This window comes from Lithobates pipiens, unplaced genomic scaffold, assembly GCF_037356315.1.
Source record: "Lithobates pipiens isolate NorthernLeopardFrog02 unplaced genomic scaffold, aLitPip1_a1.2 Scaffold_19, whole genome shotgun sequence".
Lineage (NCBI taxonomy): Eukaryota > Metazoa > Chordata > Amphibia > Anura > Ranidae > Lithobates > Lithobates pipiens.
Window position 1 is genome coordinate 58336636 of NW_027507764.1, and position 13354 is coordinate 58349989.

General features: G+C 46.8%; 1 protein-coding gene across 1 annotated transcript; it reads left to right on the forward strand.

Moving 5' to 3' along the window:
• The first annotated feature begins 3314 nt into the window (after positions 1 to 3314).
• On the forward strand, positions 3315 to 11755 carry LOC143995993 (uncharacterized). The gene is made up of 5 exons (XM_077490784.1): positions 3315 to 6158; positions 6246 to 6323; positions 6736 to 6804; positions 6940 to 7029; positions 11244 to 11755. Exons 1-5 carry the CDS (start codon positions 5966 to 5968, stop codon positions 11459 to 11461), a joined length of 648 nt encoding a protein of 215 aa, XP_077346910.1. The 5' UTR covers positions 3315 to 5965; the 3' UTR covers positions 11462 to 11755.
• Positions 11756 to 13354: the final 1599 nt, after the last annotated feature.

Consider the following 13354-nt stretch of genomic DNA (forward strand, 5'->3'; position numbering starts at 1 on the left):
TCTGACTTTCAAACTCAGAATTCTGAATTTTTCTTTTTTTTGATGGCCCCAGGGCTCTTCCATTGTGAAACCACTGACCTACTGACCTTTAGTCATAAACTTTGGACATGGAGAACAACTGGTACCAAAATGACATTCACACAACTTTGATTTTTTTGTAGGGAAAAAGACCAAAGGAATTCATACATGGAACATCATAACCATGGTTCGCCTTAAAGTCACCCAACAGAATGATGGACTGTCTTGATACCAAGTTTATATAAAAAGTACAAATATTTATTATTAATTATAAAAAAGTTTTGTTTAAAAAAAAAAAGGGGAAAATTTATACATACATAAATGAATACATATTATGGCTATAACATAGACAAAATTTGTTACGACAGTATTTTGTGTCCAATACGGTCTTTGGTTTCTCTACTAGTTTCGCGACTACTCTGTCGCTTCTTCAGGAGACCTTTTTTGTCTAAAACGAAATTTATCACATATTACTTAACAAACAGCAATATTTATTTCTAAGTATTTGTTGTATTGTTTATAATCAGTTTAATAAGAAAATATGAATACGAAGCATGTAGCTCACCACCATGCAGATATCGGAGGACAACTGGAGTTCGGGTAGTCCCTACCGAGTCAGGTAATTGACTACCCTTTGGGGCGGACACGGGAGGTTCAAAATCAGCTACAAAACAATAGTAAGAAATTTTTAAAATATATATATATAAACGACTTGCACAGCTTTAGCGTGGGCATTTGTGTCACAGTTTGGGTGTAAAAATTACATACCAATATAGCCAGGAGCTTTAAAAGAAGCAGCATGGGTAAAAGTGCAGCAGTGCGGCAGTTCCGATAGACATTAAAGTCCAGGTACAATTGTCGGTGTGCCAGGAAAGCCCAGAAGGATATATCTATATTGGATCTAATGCACGGTGGACATTGTGTCTATTGTCAAAGGGAGAGTCCAAATCTTTGCCCAAACTGTCGTCGGTGTGCGGTGTTGACCTAATAAAAATTTTGTTCGGTCAACCAAGTATATAAATTTGATTCTGGGGTACATAATATATAAAGGAGTTCATACCAATCGGCAGCGTCTCTCCTGCACCTCCTTTGTCCGAACGACGGTTCTGGCCTGAAAGCTCCCCGTTCTTCGTTTCGCACGCTGTAGAGGAGCGCCATAATGGCGCGCCTTTAGCCTCCAACCCGGCGGCGTCACGAACACGGCGCGAGCGCCGGGCTATGACGTCGCCGGGTCCGCCGCTCCTACTGCGCATGCGCCAGAACGTGGCGACGCGCATCAGCCATAGTCACCTAGGAAACCATCGGTGACTCCTTGCTGAAGCGGACCTGGTGCCACCCACTATGTGGGGGCCTATCAGGACCGCCGGAGAGGCGCATGCCCGCCCCTGGGAGTCTCCTCCCATACTCCATACTAGGTCCTACAACAGCATGATTAGAGTATCACATGCCTCGTTTTACACTGTGAAAAGATATTAAGAAAAGGGGGGTAAACAAAAAAAGAAAAAGCATTACAACTATTACAATGGCAAAAATTTTTACATATTGTTATATATGCAATTCTCACCAATACGTTAACTTGGTCTGTGAAAAGATAATGCGAAATCATAATTAGATAAATAACTAAATTAAACTATTAAACAAAATAAACACCTTTGTCCACATAGTGCACTGATGACCAGACACCAGAAATTTGTGGTGGTGTCAGAGGAAAGAGACAGTGGGTCAGGCCCTCAAGATACCATACAGACTGAGGGACTGGGGTAAACAAGAAGAAACAGCTAATAAATAAGAGTATAGGTTTTTCATTTGAGAAAATACTAGACATGTGCAGACTAGAATATTTCGTTTCGTTTTTTCGTTTTCGTCTTTAAATTTTATTTATTTAGTTACTCCCGAAATTCGTTTTTATTTATTTCGTTTTTCGTGCAAAAATTGCATTCGTCCGAAAATCCACATAAATTACGGTCGAATCTGTCTTGGAAGGCTTATGGTATCTGTCGAATGGATAAAGAAGATTCGATGGAGCTGCTAAACTATATAGCCTATAGGCGGAGCATTCGATTGCCGAAATGTACGATTGCAGTGTCGTATAGTTGCGACGATCCCGCCGAATATTATTATAAACGTGCGACGATCCCGCCGAATATTATTATACACGTGCAACGATCCCGTCGAATATTATTGTACGTGTATGTTTTAAGTTGCTATGTCGAAACTGCGTCGCTCATGTCGAATCTGCGTCGTTCATTTCTGTGCGTCTCCGCCCCAGCGTCCGCCGTCCGCCGTCCAGGCAGTCAGTGGAGAGAGACTGGAGACTGGGAGACAGATCGAAAATGGCGGCGAGCAGCAATAACACCAGCACAAACATGCGCTCGGCCTCGGAGGAAGCACTGGCAGGGCCATCTACTCTGGCAGCAGATGTGCCAGTGCCAGTGCCAGTGAGGACTCGGAGAAGATCACAGGGCAAGAGGGGGAAACAGGCTGCATCCAGCAGGAAGAGGAATATCACCTGGACTCATATAGAGTCCCAGGTCCTCATCAGAGAAACTCTTCCTTGCTGGATGCAGCTGTGTGGCCCCCGCTCAAGAGAGACCACGCCAGAGTGGAAGAGGCAGAAGTGGGAGGAGATTGCCCGGAAGGTGGAGGAGCAGTACCACCACCAGCGTGACCCGACTGCCTGTCGCAAAAAATTCAGCGACCTAAAACGGTAAGTAACGTTTCCGATTTATTTTAAAAAAATGTATTTACATTTTAACCACTTCAGCCCCAGAGGATTTGGCTGCCAAATTACAGTGCCAATTTTTGCGATTCTGCACTGTGTCGCTTTAACTGAAAATTGCGTGGTCGTGCGACGTGGCTCCCAAATAAAATTGGCCTTTTTTTCCCCTCAAATAAAGCTCTCTTATTTTTTTTTTTTGTCTTTTTGCAATAAAAAACAATTATTTATAAAAATGTTTTTCCTTCAGCTTAGGCCGATACGTATTCTTCAACATATTTTTGGTAAAAAAAAAAAAAAATCCCAATTAGGGATTATTGATTGGTTTGCGCAAAAGTTATAATGTGTACAAAATAGGGTGTAGTTTTATGGCATTTTTTTTTTAATTTTTTTTTTTACAAGTAATGGTGGCGATCGGCGATTTTTATTGTGACTGCGACAATATGGCGGACACATCGGACATTTTTGGGACCATTGTCATTTATACAGCAATCACTGCTATATAAATGCAGTGATTCCTGTGTAAATGACACTGGCAGTGAAGGGGTTAACCAGGGGGTGGCAGTGTAGGGGTTAAAGAGGAGGGCCGGTTAAAAAAAAAAAAAAAAAAAAAAAAAAGTCAGCAGCTGCAAACACTGCAGTTGCTGACTTAATAAACACACTCACCTGTCCAGGGCGCCCGCGATGTTGGCTGCCCGAGGCCGACCCGTCCCTCGGCTCTCGGGTCCCGGCGCCGCCATTCCCTGTAAGGGAAACAGGCAGTGGAGCCTTATGGCTTCACTGCCCGTTTCCTACTGTGCATGCGCGAGTCCCGCAGCTACTGCGCATGCGCGAGTCCCGCAGCGCTTTCCGAATGGGACGCGCTGTGTTCTGGAACACACAGTTCCCAGAACACAGCGCGACTCATTACCCAGAAGACGCCGCGACGAAGACAGAAGACAGAAGATCTCCGCGGAAGAGGAAGATTAGGATAAAGTGCCTAGCAACAGGCATTTCTGGTAAGTTAAAAAAAAAAAATTTTTCATTTTTTTTTTTTTAGAATTTTTTTAAATGTTTTTGTTTTTCAGGGTGGCCCTCCACTTTAAGTCTGTCCTAGGGGAGTGTTACTAAAGCCTCATACACACAGTCGGACTTTGTACAAACTTTTCCGTGGACTTTTGTACAAAGGGCGTGGTCCACAAGTTTGTATTGTATACACACGGTCGGACTTTTTCATAACAAACACGAACGTAATGATGTCACAACGTACTGACGCTGCTTCAAAAGAGGACGTTCAGTGACTCCAGCGCTACCTTTGGTGAACTTCTGTATTGTTGTCTGATCTTTTGCATTGGTTGTGAGCATGCGTGTTTGTACCTTGTACAAAAGTCCGATACTTTTGCGTACACACGGTTCGGACTTTGCTCCATCGCACTTTTGTTGCCAGAAAGTTTGTCCGTTCGCACAGCCAACCAAAGTCACATGAAAACAGAAAAAGTTTGTCCGATGGAGCACACACACAGTCGGATGTTGCTCCAAAACAGCTAATTTGCATGTTTGTTGTCAAAAAGTCCCACCATGTGTATGGGCCTTAAAGAGGAAGTAAACCCTGATGAGTTTACTTCCTCTTTTTTTCCCTGCAAAGGTAAAGCATAATGGACTACTATGCATCGCATAGTAGCTCATTATGTGTCACTTACCTGACACAGGAGCCAGCGAAGTCGCCGCTGATCCCTGTAGTCCGCCGCATCCATCTTGCTGGTGGCGTCTCGCAGCTCCGACCAATGACATCGGTGAAGCCGCGATGACGTCACTCCCGCGCATGCGCGCGGGAGTCGCGTCTCGCAGCTCCGCCGCTGCCATTCGGCGAAGCTGCGATGACGTCACTCCCGCGCATGTGCACGGGAGTCGACAAATTAGGCAAATCCATTCTTGGACTTGCCGCATTTAGTGCGCCTGCGCGCCGCTGTCTACGGCGCATGCGCCGTAGACAGCGGTGCCCATTTTCGGGCAAATATCTCCTAAACCATATAGGTTTAGGAGATATTGCTTGGACCTACAGGTAAGCCTTAATCTAGGCTTACCTGTAGGTCAAAGTGGTTTGAAGGGGTTTACTTCCTCTTTAACTTTGCGTGGCGTGGCTGTGTGTTAGTGACTGAACACTGATCTCTGCTCCAATCACATGTAGCAGAGATCAGTCACTTGTTGCTAGGCAGAATGGGGAGATGCTGTTTATGGCATCTCCCCGTTCATCCGCCCAGCGAGACGATCGCGGGTATCCCCACAGCGATGGAGCCCGCGGGACCCCCGACCGGACTCATGGGGGTCCCGACTGGCGGCACGCACGCGATGGCAGGGTGGCATATAGAAATGCCCATACCTGTACGCCAATATGCCTGCCCGTGGCATTCTGCCGACGTACATTGTCGTGCGCCGGTCAGGAAGTGGTTAACTGACAATTGGACGCTCCTGCGATGTACTACCCAAATTAAATGTATGCCCTTTTCCCGCCACATATAGAGCTTTTATTGGTGGCATTAGATCACCACACTGGGTTTTACATATTTTGTTATTGAAAAAAAGTTAGGGCCGGTTCACACTGCGGGCGATGCGAGGCGACACCGACTTGCCTCCCCACGACCTGCCGCGACCTCAGCGGCGATTTGCAAATGACTTCTGTATAGAAGTCAATGCAAGTCGCCCCGAGGTCGCCCAGAAGTAGTACAGGAACCTTTTTTCTGAGTCGGAGCGACTTGAGTCGCTCCTCTCAGAACGGTTCCATTGTACAGAACGGGGGCGACTTGTAAGATAGCGGCGAGGCGAGTCGTGTCGCCTCGCATCGCCCGCTGTGTGAACCGGCCCTAAAGTATAAAAAAAAAATATTTTGTTATGGTGGCTGGACTTAACCAGCTTGCGGACCTGCCACCATATGTGGAGGGGTCCAAATCCACAAGTGGTTAATGCAAAAGACACAAGAAAGGTAATTTACACCATACACAGTTCACACAAGCGCCTAATTAGAAAGGTGGACTGGACAGTGGACATTTATATGAATATTTATTTACTCGGCACAATCCCAATCGTGTCTTTTATATTTTATTATGGACCAAAAAAGCATACCTTTTTCTTAAAATGAATTTGGTTAATAAAAAAAAAGTGAAAATCTTGGGCTAAATGAAAAAAAGTGCCTAATCCAAAAATTCCATTTGCATTTCATACTACTGGTTCATTCTACAATTGTTTCCTGTGTTGATGTCATTTTCAGATTACAATTGTCGATTAATTATGGAACCCGTTTCTCTTCTCTCTTTGTTTTGCAGCTCCATTGCACGTAAACGCAGGCAGTCGGGTCGCAGAGGGAAGCGGGTGCCTCTCCTCCCCCATGAGGCGGAGCTTTTAGAGGGCATAGGGGAGGAGGAGATCAGCCAGCTCCTGTCTCATCAAGGTTGGTGTCAGCATTACATTGTGCAGGAGGGTTTTTTGATTGGCAAGCATCGGGCATTCACCATGTTGTGTTTGATTTTATTTAAAGATCGTATCCAGGAGCGCCGCCGGAAGCCGAGGCCGGAGGAGGAGTCCTCGTCATCATCATCCTCTGCGTCAACACCCAGTAAGTACAGTAGTACTGTAGTAGTGACACTAATACAGGATCCTTTTCCATTTGTCCAGCCTTCCATTGTCGATTCCAATGTCATTGCTTCTCACTCAAGCAGTGACAGGTGGAGCCTCTATGATGTTCTGTCAGGTAACGCAAGCGCTTGTGTAATTTACGTAATCTGACAGAACGTCGCCGCTCTGAACTGAGGCGCCTGATCAGTGTCGTGCACCTAGCACTCGCCGCTGGAACCAGGACAGGTAAGTGCCTCCCTGTTTTTATTTTATTTTTACTGTTTTTGTAATTTATTTTTGGATTGCCATGCTAATGGATAATTATTTAATTTTATCTTTATACAGTATTTATAGTAATATCTTTAAAGCTTGAACATTGTAAAGTTCATCATTTCTCCTTTATTATTAAATAGGTCTCGTCATCATGCAGTCAGAAGGGGAGACTGAGGAGGAGGAAGAGGCTGTGGCGGCAACGCCCACATGTAAGTTAGTATAATCTTGCTGGTATATCTGCTGCTGAGTGATCATACATGTTTCAATGTTTTTGTACTAATGTGTGTGAGATTGTTGTACACTGCAGATTGTAATTGTCTTTTCTATATTAAATTGATCAACAGCTGCTGAGCAGGAGGTGGAGGAGACCTGCCCTGGAGAGGCTGCTGGGGATGCGCCGGAAGGTGACCAGCCAGACGCGGCAGATGCAGGGAGTAAGTACAACTTTTTTAGTGTTTTCCAGGGAAATAGTATTTTAAATATGAAATGCTGGTGGCATACACTGACTGCTCTGTACACACTCAGCCCGCCCATTACATGGCACAGTAAATCGTTCCTTCGCTGTCTGCAATTTTAAGGACAGGATGATATGATATCAGCGTTCAGTTCAGCTCTTCCTGATAACCCCTGAGCTCCCTGGAATGTCCCCCCTCCCCTGATCACTGCACAGCAGGTTGGAAGCAGAGGATGTGTGTGAGTGATGATCAGTGTCCAGCTACACACACAATGCTATTACTGATATCAGTGCTGTGCAGGGCAGTCATTGTGTTGGCTCTGTTTGTTTCTTTCTTCTGCTGGCGACCAGGCTGCTGCCCATTACTAGTCCATAGGGATTCTCCAGGTTACTGCTGCTGATACTAGTGCAGCATGCCATTTACTAGAACTGGGCTGTATTTTCCCTCACTTGCAGCATCTGAAATTGTCTTTTTCTCCTCTCCCTTCCACCAGCAGCTGCAGGAGAAAAATATAGCCAATAATTTCTAAAATGCTGCCCCCCCCCGAGGTCTGCACACCCGCTGTGCCCATTATGAGGGGTTCCCATCATCCCTGTGCTAATTTCTGGGGTCTTTACAACTGCTGTGTCCATTATGAGGGGTTCTCACCATCCCTATGCTGAGTTCCCGGGTCTGTACACCCACTGTGTCCATTATGAGGGGTTCTCACCATCCCTGTGCTGAGTTCCCAGGTCTGTACACCCGCTGTGCCCATTATGAGGGGTTCTCACCATCCCTGTGCTGAGTTCCCAGGTCTGTACACCCGCTGTGCCCATTATGAGGGGTTCTCACCATCCCTGAGCCAAGTTCCCAGGTCTGTACACCTGTTGTGCCCATTATGACGGGTTCCCACCGATAGGCTGCAGTGATGGAGGTGACACTGCATATAGGTATCACTCAGTGCCCATGGACACTGATAGGTGGTACTGAAGGGCCTGCACTGATTATCAGTGCCTTAAATTATCTGTGTACATATCCCCTGTACAGGGCCAGTGCTACCTATAGACAAGGTAGGTGCTGGCCTAGAGCACACATCAATCCTGGGTGCCTTACCGATGCCCCCACCCACCACCTCCAGGCTCAGTGACGGACTCCACCCCCAAAATGTTAGCAATCTATAAAAAGGTGGTGTATACATGGGCAGGGCAAAAGGGGTGGAGTCAGTGGTGGGGCCAAAGGGGCGGCAAAATTAGGTTTCGCCTAGGGTGTTAAACTCTTTCCTCATGATGTCTGATTTAGTGATGTCCAGTTCATGAATGATTCATTCTTTTGAATCGATTATTTTCAGTGAACTGGATGTCGGATGAATCGATTTATCTGAGTGAACTGATTCGTTTGAAACACTTCACTCTGTGCAGTGTGCACTCACTCAGTACACTACAGTACATACATAGCAGAGCAGGCCTGGTAATATGATCCTTGAGTGAGATCAGCTGACTCTAAGCACAGGACACTCAGGAACTGGATACAAACTTAAAACAAGAGTCAGGAGTTCATTCACAGTACACCGAGTTAACCACTTCAATACCGGGGGGCACTTAAACACCTTCCTGCCCAGACCAATTTTGAGCTTTCAGCGCTGTCGCACTTTGAATGACCATTTGCGCGGTCATGCTACACTGTACCCAAATGAAATGTTTATCATTTTTTTCCCACAAATAGAGCTTTCTTTTGGTGGTATTTGATCACCTCTACGGTTTTTATTTTTTGCGCTACAAATAAAAAAAATACCGAAAATTTTCAAAAAAAAAATATTTTTTTGTTTCAGTTTCAAAACTTTTTAAATAAGTACGTTTTCTCCTTCACTGATGGGCACTGATGGGGCTACACTGATGGGCACTGATAAGGCGGCAGTGTTGGGCACCAATGAAGTGGCACTGATAGGCGGCACTGATGGGCGACACGGACGGACACTGATAGGTGGCACAAATTGGCATGGATGGGCGGCACAGATGGGCGGCACAGGTGGGCATGGATAGGCGGCACAGGTGGGCACTCATAGGCGGCACAGGTGGGCACTCATAGGCGGCACAGGTGGGCACTCATAGGCGGCATTGGTGTTATGCTATAGTAATGGATGCCAATCAGTGCCAAACAATAATGCATGCCAATCAGTGATGCCCATTGTGGGCACTGATTGGCATCCATTATGGGCACTGATTGGCACCCATTGTGCTAACTGGCATCCCTGGTGGTCTAGGGAGGATTACCTTTTCCCTGGTGGTCTGGTGGTGTCCCTGGTGGTCCAGTGTGGTCATCCTCGGGGGGGCTGTGCTGATAATCGATCAGCACAGACCCCCCCCTGTCAGAGGAGCAGCCGATCGGCTCTCCTCTACTCGCGTCTGACAGATGCGAGTGAGGGAAAGCCGATCACCGGCTCTTCCCATTTACACTGTGATCAGCCGTGATTGGACACGGCTGATCACGTGGTAAAGAGTCTCCGTCTACGAGTACGACTACGACTCTTTACCGAGATCGTAGTTGCCGGGTGTCAGACTGACACCCCGCAACAACGATCGCCGCGATGCGCGCCCCCGGGGGCGCGCAGCGGCTCATAATCCTGATCACGTCATAATACATCCGGTCAGGATTATGAAACCACTTTGCCGCCGTCAATTGCCTATAGGGTGGGCGGCAAGTGGTTAAATAAAGAATCATACAAGTTGTTACCGAGTTAAAGAGTCATATCAGTTTTTAGAACCCAGTACACTGAAAGAATCACGAGTCACCACCAGTAAAAAAAATACACTAAACCAGTGATCAGGTGGTATGGACAGCCTCAGGCCCTTTCACACTTGTGCGACTAGTCCTGCGACTTGAGACTGCAAAGTCGCATGACAAGCCACACACCATGATTACCAAGGAGTTCAGTTCATATCTGTAGTTTTTGTACTACTTTTGTCTGACTTTGATGCGACTTGTGGCAGAGACATCAAGATTACACAAACATTGCTTCAAGTCATGGCAAAAATCATGGCAAAAGCATTTGACTTTCAAGTCGCACAAGTGTGAAACTAGCTCATGGTAGTGGTAGTAAAATCTGATCATCGTTCCTGCGCATGCGCTGTAAAGGCTACGGGCAAATCTGATGGCTAGCAATGTTAACTGGAAAGTTGGCCCATCAGAATGCAGTTCACATGCACAAAAACCCACTTTTCATTTAGGCTCCATTTCCACTTCTGCAACTTGTCCTGCGACTTTGTACTCTATGATTTCCAATGAGTATTATATTTGTATCTGTGCGACTTCAAAGTAGTCCCTGCACTACTTTGGTCCCACTTTGATGCAACTTGAGATCCATAGACCTCTGGAATACACAGGCATTGCTTTAAAGTCGCATCAAAATTGCGGCAGAATTGTACAAATTTCAGGCTGTGTTGGCCTGAAAAGCCTGAAAGTTGCACGATTCTGCCGTAACTTGAAGCCATGCCTGTGTATTCTGGAGGTATATGGACCTCAAGTCACATTAAAATGGCCTAAATGAAAAGCAGGGTTAGTGTGCATGTGAACTGCATTCTGAGTCAACTTCACAGTTAACATTGCTATCCATCAAATTTGTGGAAACCTAGGCTCAGGGCCAGTTCACACTGCTGCATAGTGCAAAATCGCATGCGATTTGCACTGCAGTGCAAATTGCAGGCGATGTCCGTGCAATGAGATTTCAGCCATACAGATAGTATGACTGAAATCGTATCGCATTCGGACTAAACTCGCACTGGAACCTTTTTTGTTTCCGCACCAGAATCGGATCGCATGGCACCCATGCGATCTGATTCATGTCCAAACTGACACTTTGCAGTGCGACATGCTAACTGAAATGGGGGTGTCATTAACATTGTATGACACTCCCCAGCAGTTCGCATATGTCGTTGTGAACTGTTGTGCGAGTCGGGTGCGATGGAGGAACCCGTAGTGTAATCGCAGGGTTCCCGCATCGCACAAGTGTGAACCCAGCCTAACACAGTTGTTTGCGTATCACCAAAATTCATGACACTGAGCTAATCTGACAATAGGCTAGTGCTCTGCGCCGATGAACTAAAACAAAGTAACCGTCCCCATGTTACCATGTTATGTATGGTTAGAGTGCAGAAGCCATGTGTAATGTTAATGTATGTATTGTATTATCTATCTAATGTATTTGCTTTTCCTCACAGGTGAAGTCTTCATCCTGGAACTCCACCCGGTGGATGAGGAGTCCAACCTGCCCGCGTCTGGTTGGCCTGACCGTCCTTCCTCAGCAGCTTCTCCAGGGCCCTTCCATCCTCCAGTATCCCCCCCCCACCTGGATACAGCCATGGGTGCTGCCTCCTCCTCCTCCTCCTCCTCCGTGCCTCAGGCTGCGGTTTCCCCCCCCCTCCAGAGCCACATATAGATTATCTGCGGCGCATTTTGGAGGTCCAAGAAAGGCAGTACGCCTATATCAGGAGGCTAGGGCATTCCTTGGGCCTCCACAATCGCCGCCAGTATGTGGCTCTGGAGAGGTGCCGAAGGAGCCTTCGGCACCTTGGTGAGCAGATGACTGGGATGAATATGTCCCTACAGCGTCTGCTCACCAGGTCGGGGGAGGATCAGGAGGATATGTAAATAGTTTTTTTTTGTTTATTTGTACATATTTTTGTATGTTTTTATATTTTGTTACATTAAAAAAAATTGTTGTTTAAAACTACTTGTTTTCTTGAATTTTGCTTTCCTAGTTCGATTCATTATGATATGTATGTGATGTTGTTTCTCTAAATTAACTACTCCATTTATAGTTATAAACTTAGTAGAGGCCTTATAATTGTGCTTTTCCTACATTTAACCATCAGGCTGAACTTAGAAAATTTAAGAGATTTCTCTCTACACTATTTCACTGTGCAGAGGGTAATCCCATGTATATTGTGTCCAGCAGTGGCGAAATTATCAGAGTCGCAACAGTCGCAAGCGGGACTGGGCCCTGTAGTTAACAATAAAAGTAGTGTGTATCTATCACAATATAAGAAAGGATTACGCTAGACAGGGTATTAATTACAGAACCGATCTTAAATATATTCTGGCGCTCTACATGTTTCGTGTTTTGGTCAACGCTTCCTTAGGAGCTTTATCAATTTTTTACATTTCTTCATGGGGGCACCCCAAGAGAAATATGCAGGAAGAAAAAGGAGAACCACAAGAAAGTATTTCTCTAGGCAGATAGAGCGATTTTCACATCGACATCACACTTTAATATGTATAGGAGCCTGTGGTTGGCACTTGGCATAAGGGCTTCAGATATTTATGGTATAAGGCATCAACGGGAGGTGATTTTGCACCATACTCTCTTAAATTCAGTTAGCCAATTCCTGTATCTTCTCCAACAAGGTAAAATGTAGGCGAGCTTGTCTCAATAGCTTCAGGGTTCAGAGGGGGACCTTTGAGCCCCTTGGTTGTTTTCCTCTACCGGGAGATAGGGCCCTGTAGTTCACCACTTCAGGGGGCCCACTGGCCGCCCGCCCGACGCGTGAAGGGCCCACCTGCCTGTCGGGGGTTTGTGTCTGTTAGGTTCATGCCGCGGGGAGGGGGGCTTTCATCAACTGTGAGGGGAGAGACTGTGAGAGAGAAGCGCTCCGCCCCCGCCTATCCATAGGCAGAGATACTGTAAGGGATGTGGAGCAGACACTTAAAAAACTGGGCTGACCAATTCATTGAAGGCGACGGAGGAGCTCTCCCCTCTGCGATTGCACAGTGTTTAAGGATGAGATCGGTGGGGGGATGGGATCAGTAAGAAGTGCCCCTCCAGTACCACCATTGCCCCCCTGCAGTACCACCGCTGCACTGGTGTCCACACGCTGCATTGGGGGACACAGGCTGCACTGGTGGATACACGCTGCACTGGGGGACACACTGCACTGGTGGATACACGCTGCACTGGGGACACAGGCTGCATGGGGGGTCACACACTGCACTGGTGGAGACAGGCTGCACTGGGGGACACAGGCTGCATTGGTGTCACACGCTGCACTGGGGGACACAGGCTGCACTGGGCTCCACACGCTGCATGGGGGGTCACACACTGTACTGGTGTCCACACGCTGCACTGGTGTCCAGTGTCCACACGCTGCACTGGGGGACACAGGCTGCACTAGGGGACACAGGCTGCATTGGGGGTCACACACTGCACTGGTGGACACACACTGCACGGGGGACACAAGCTGCATGGGGGACACACACTGCACTGGGGGATACACGGCACGCTGCACTGGTGGACACACACTGCACTGGTGTCCACACGCTGCACTGGGGGACA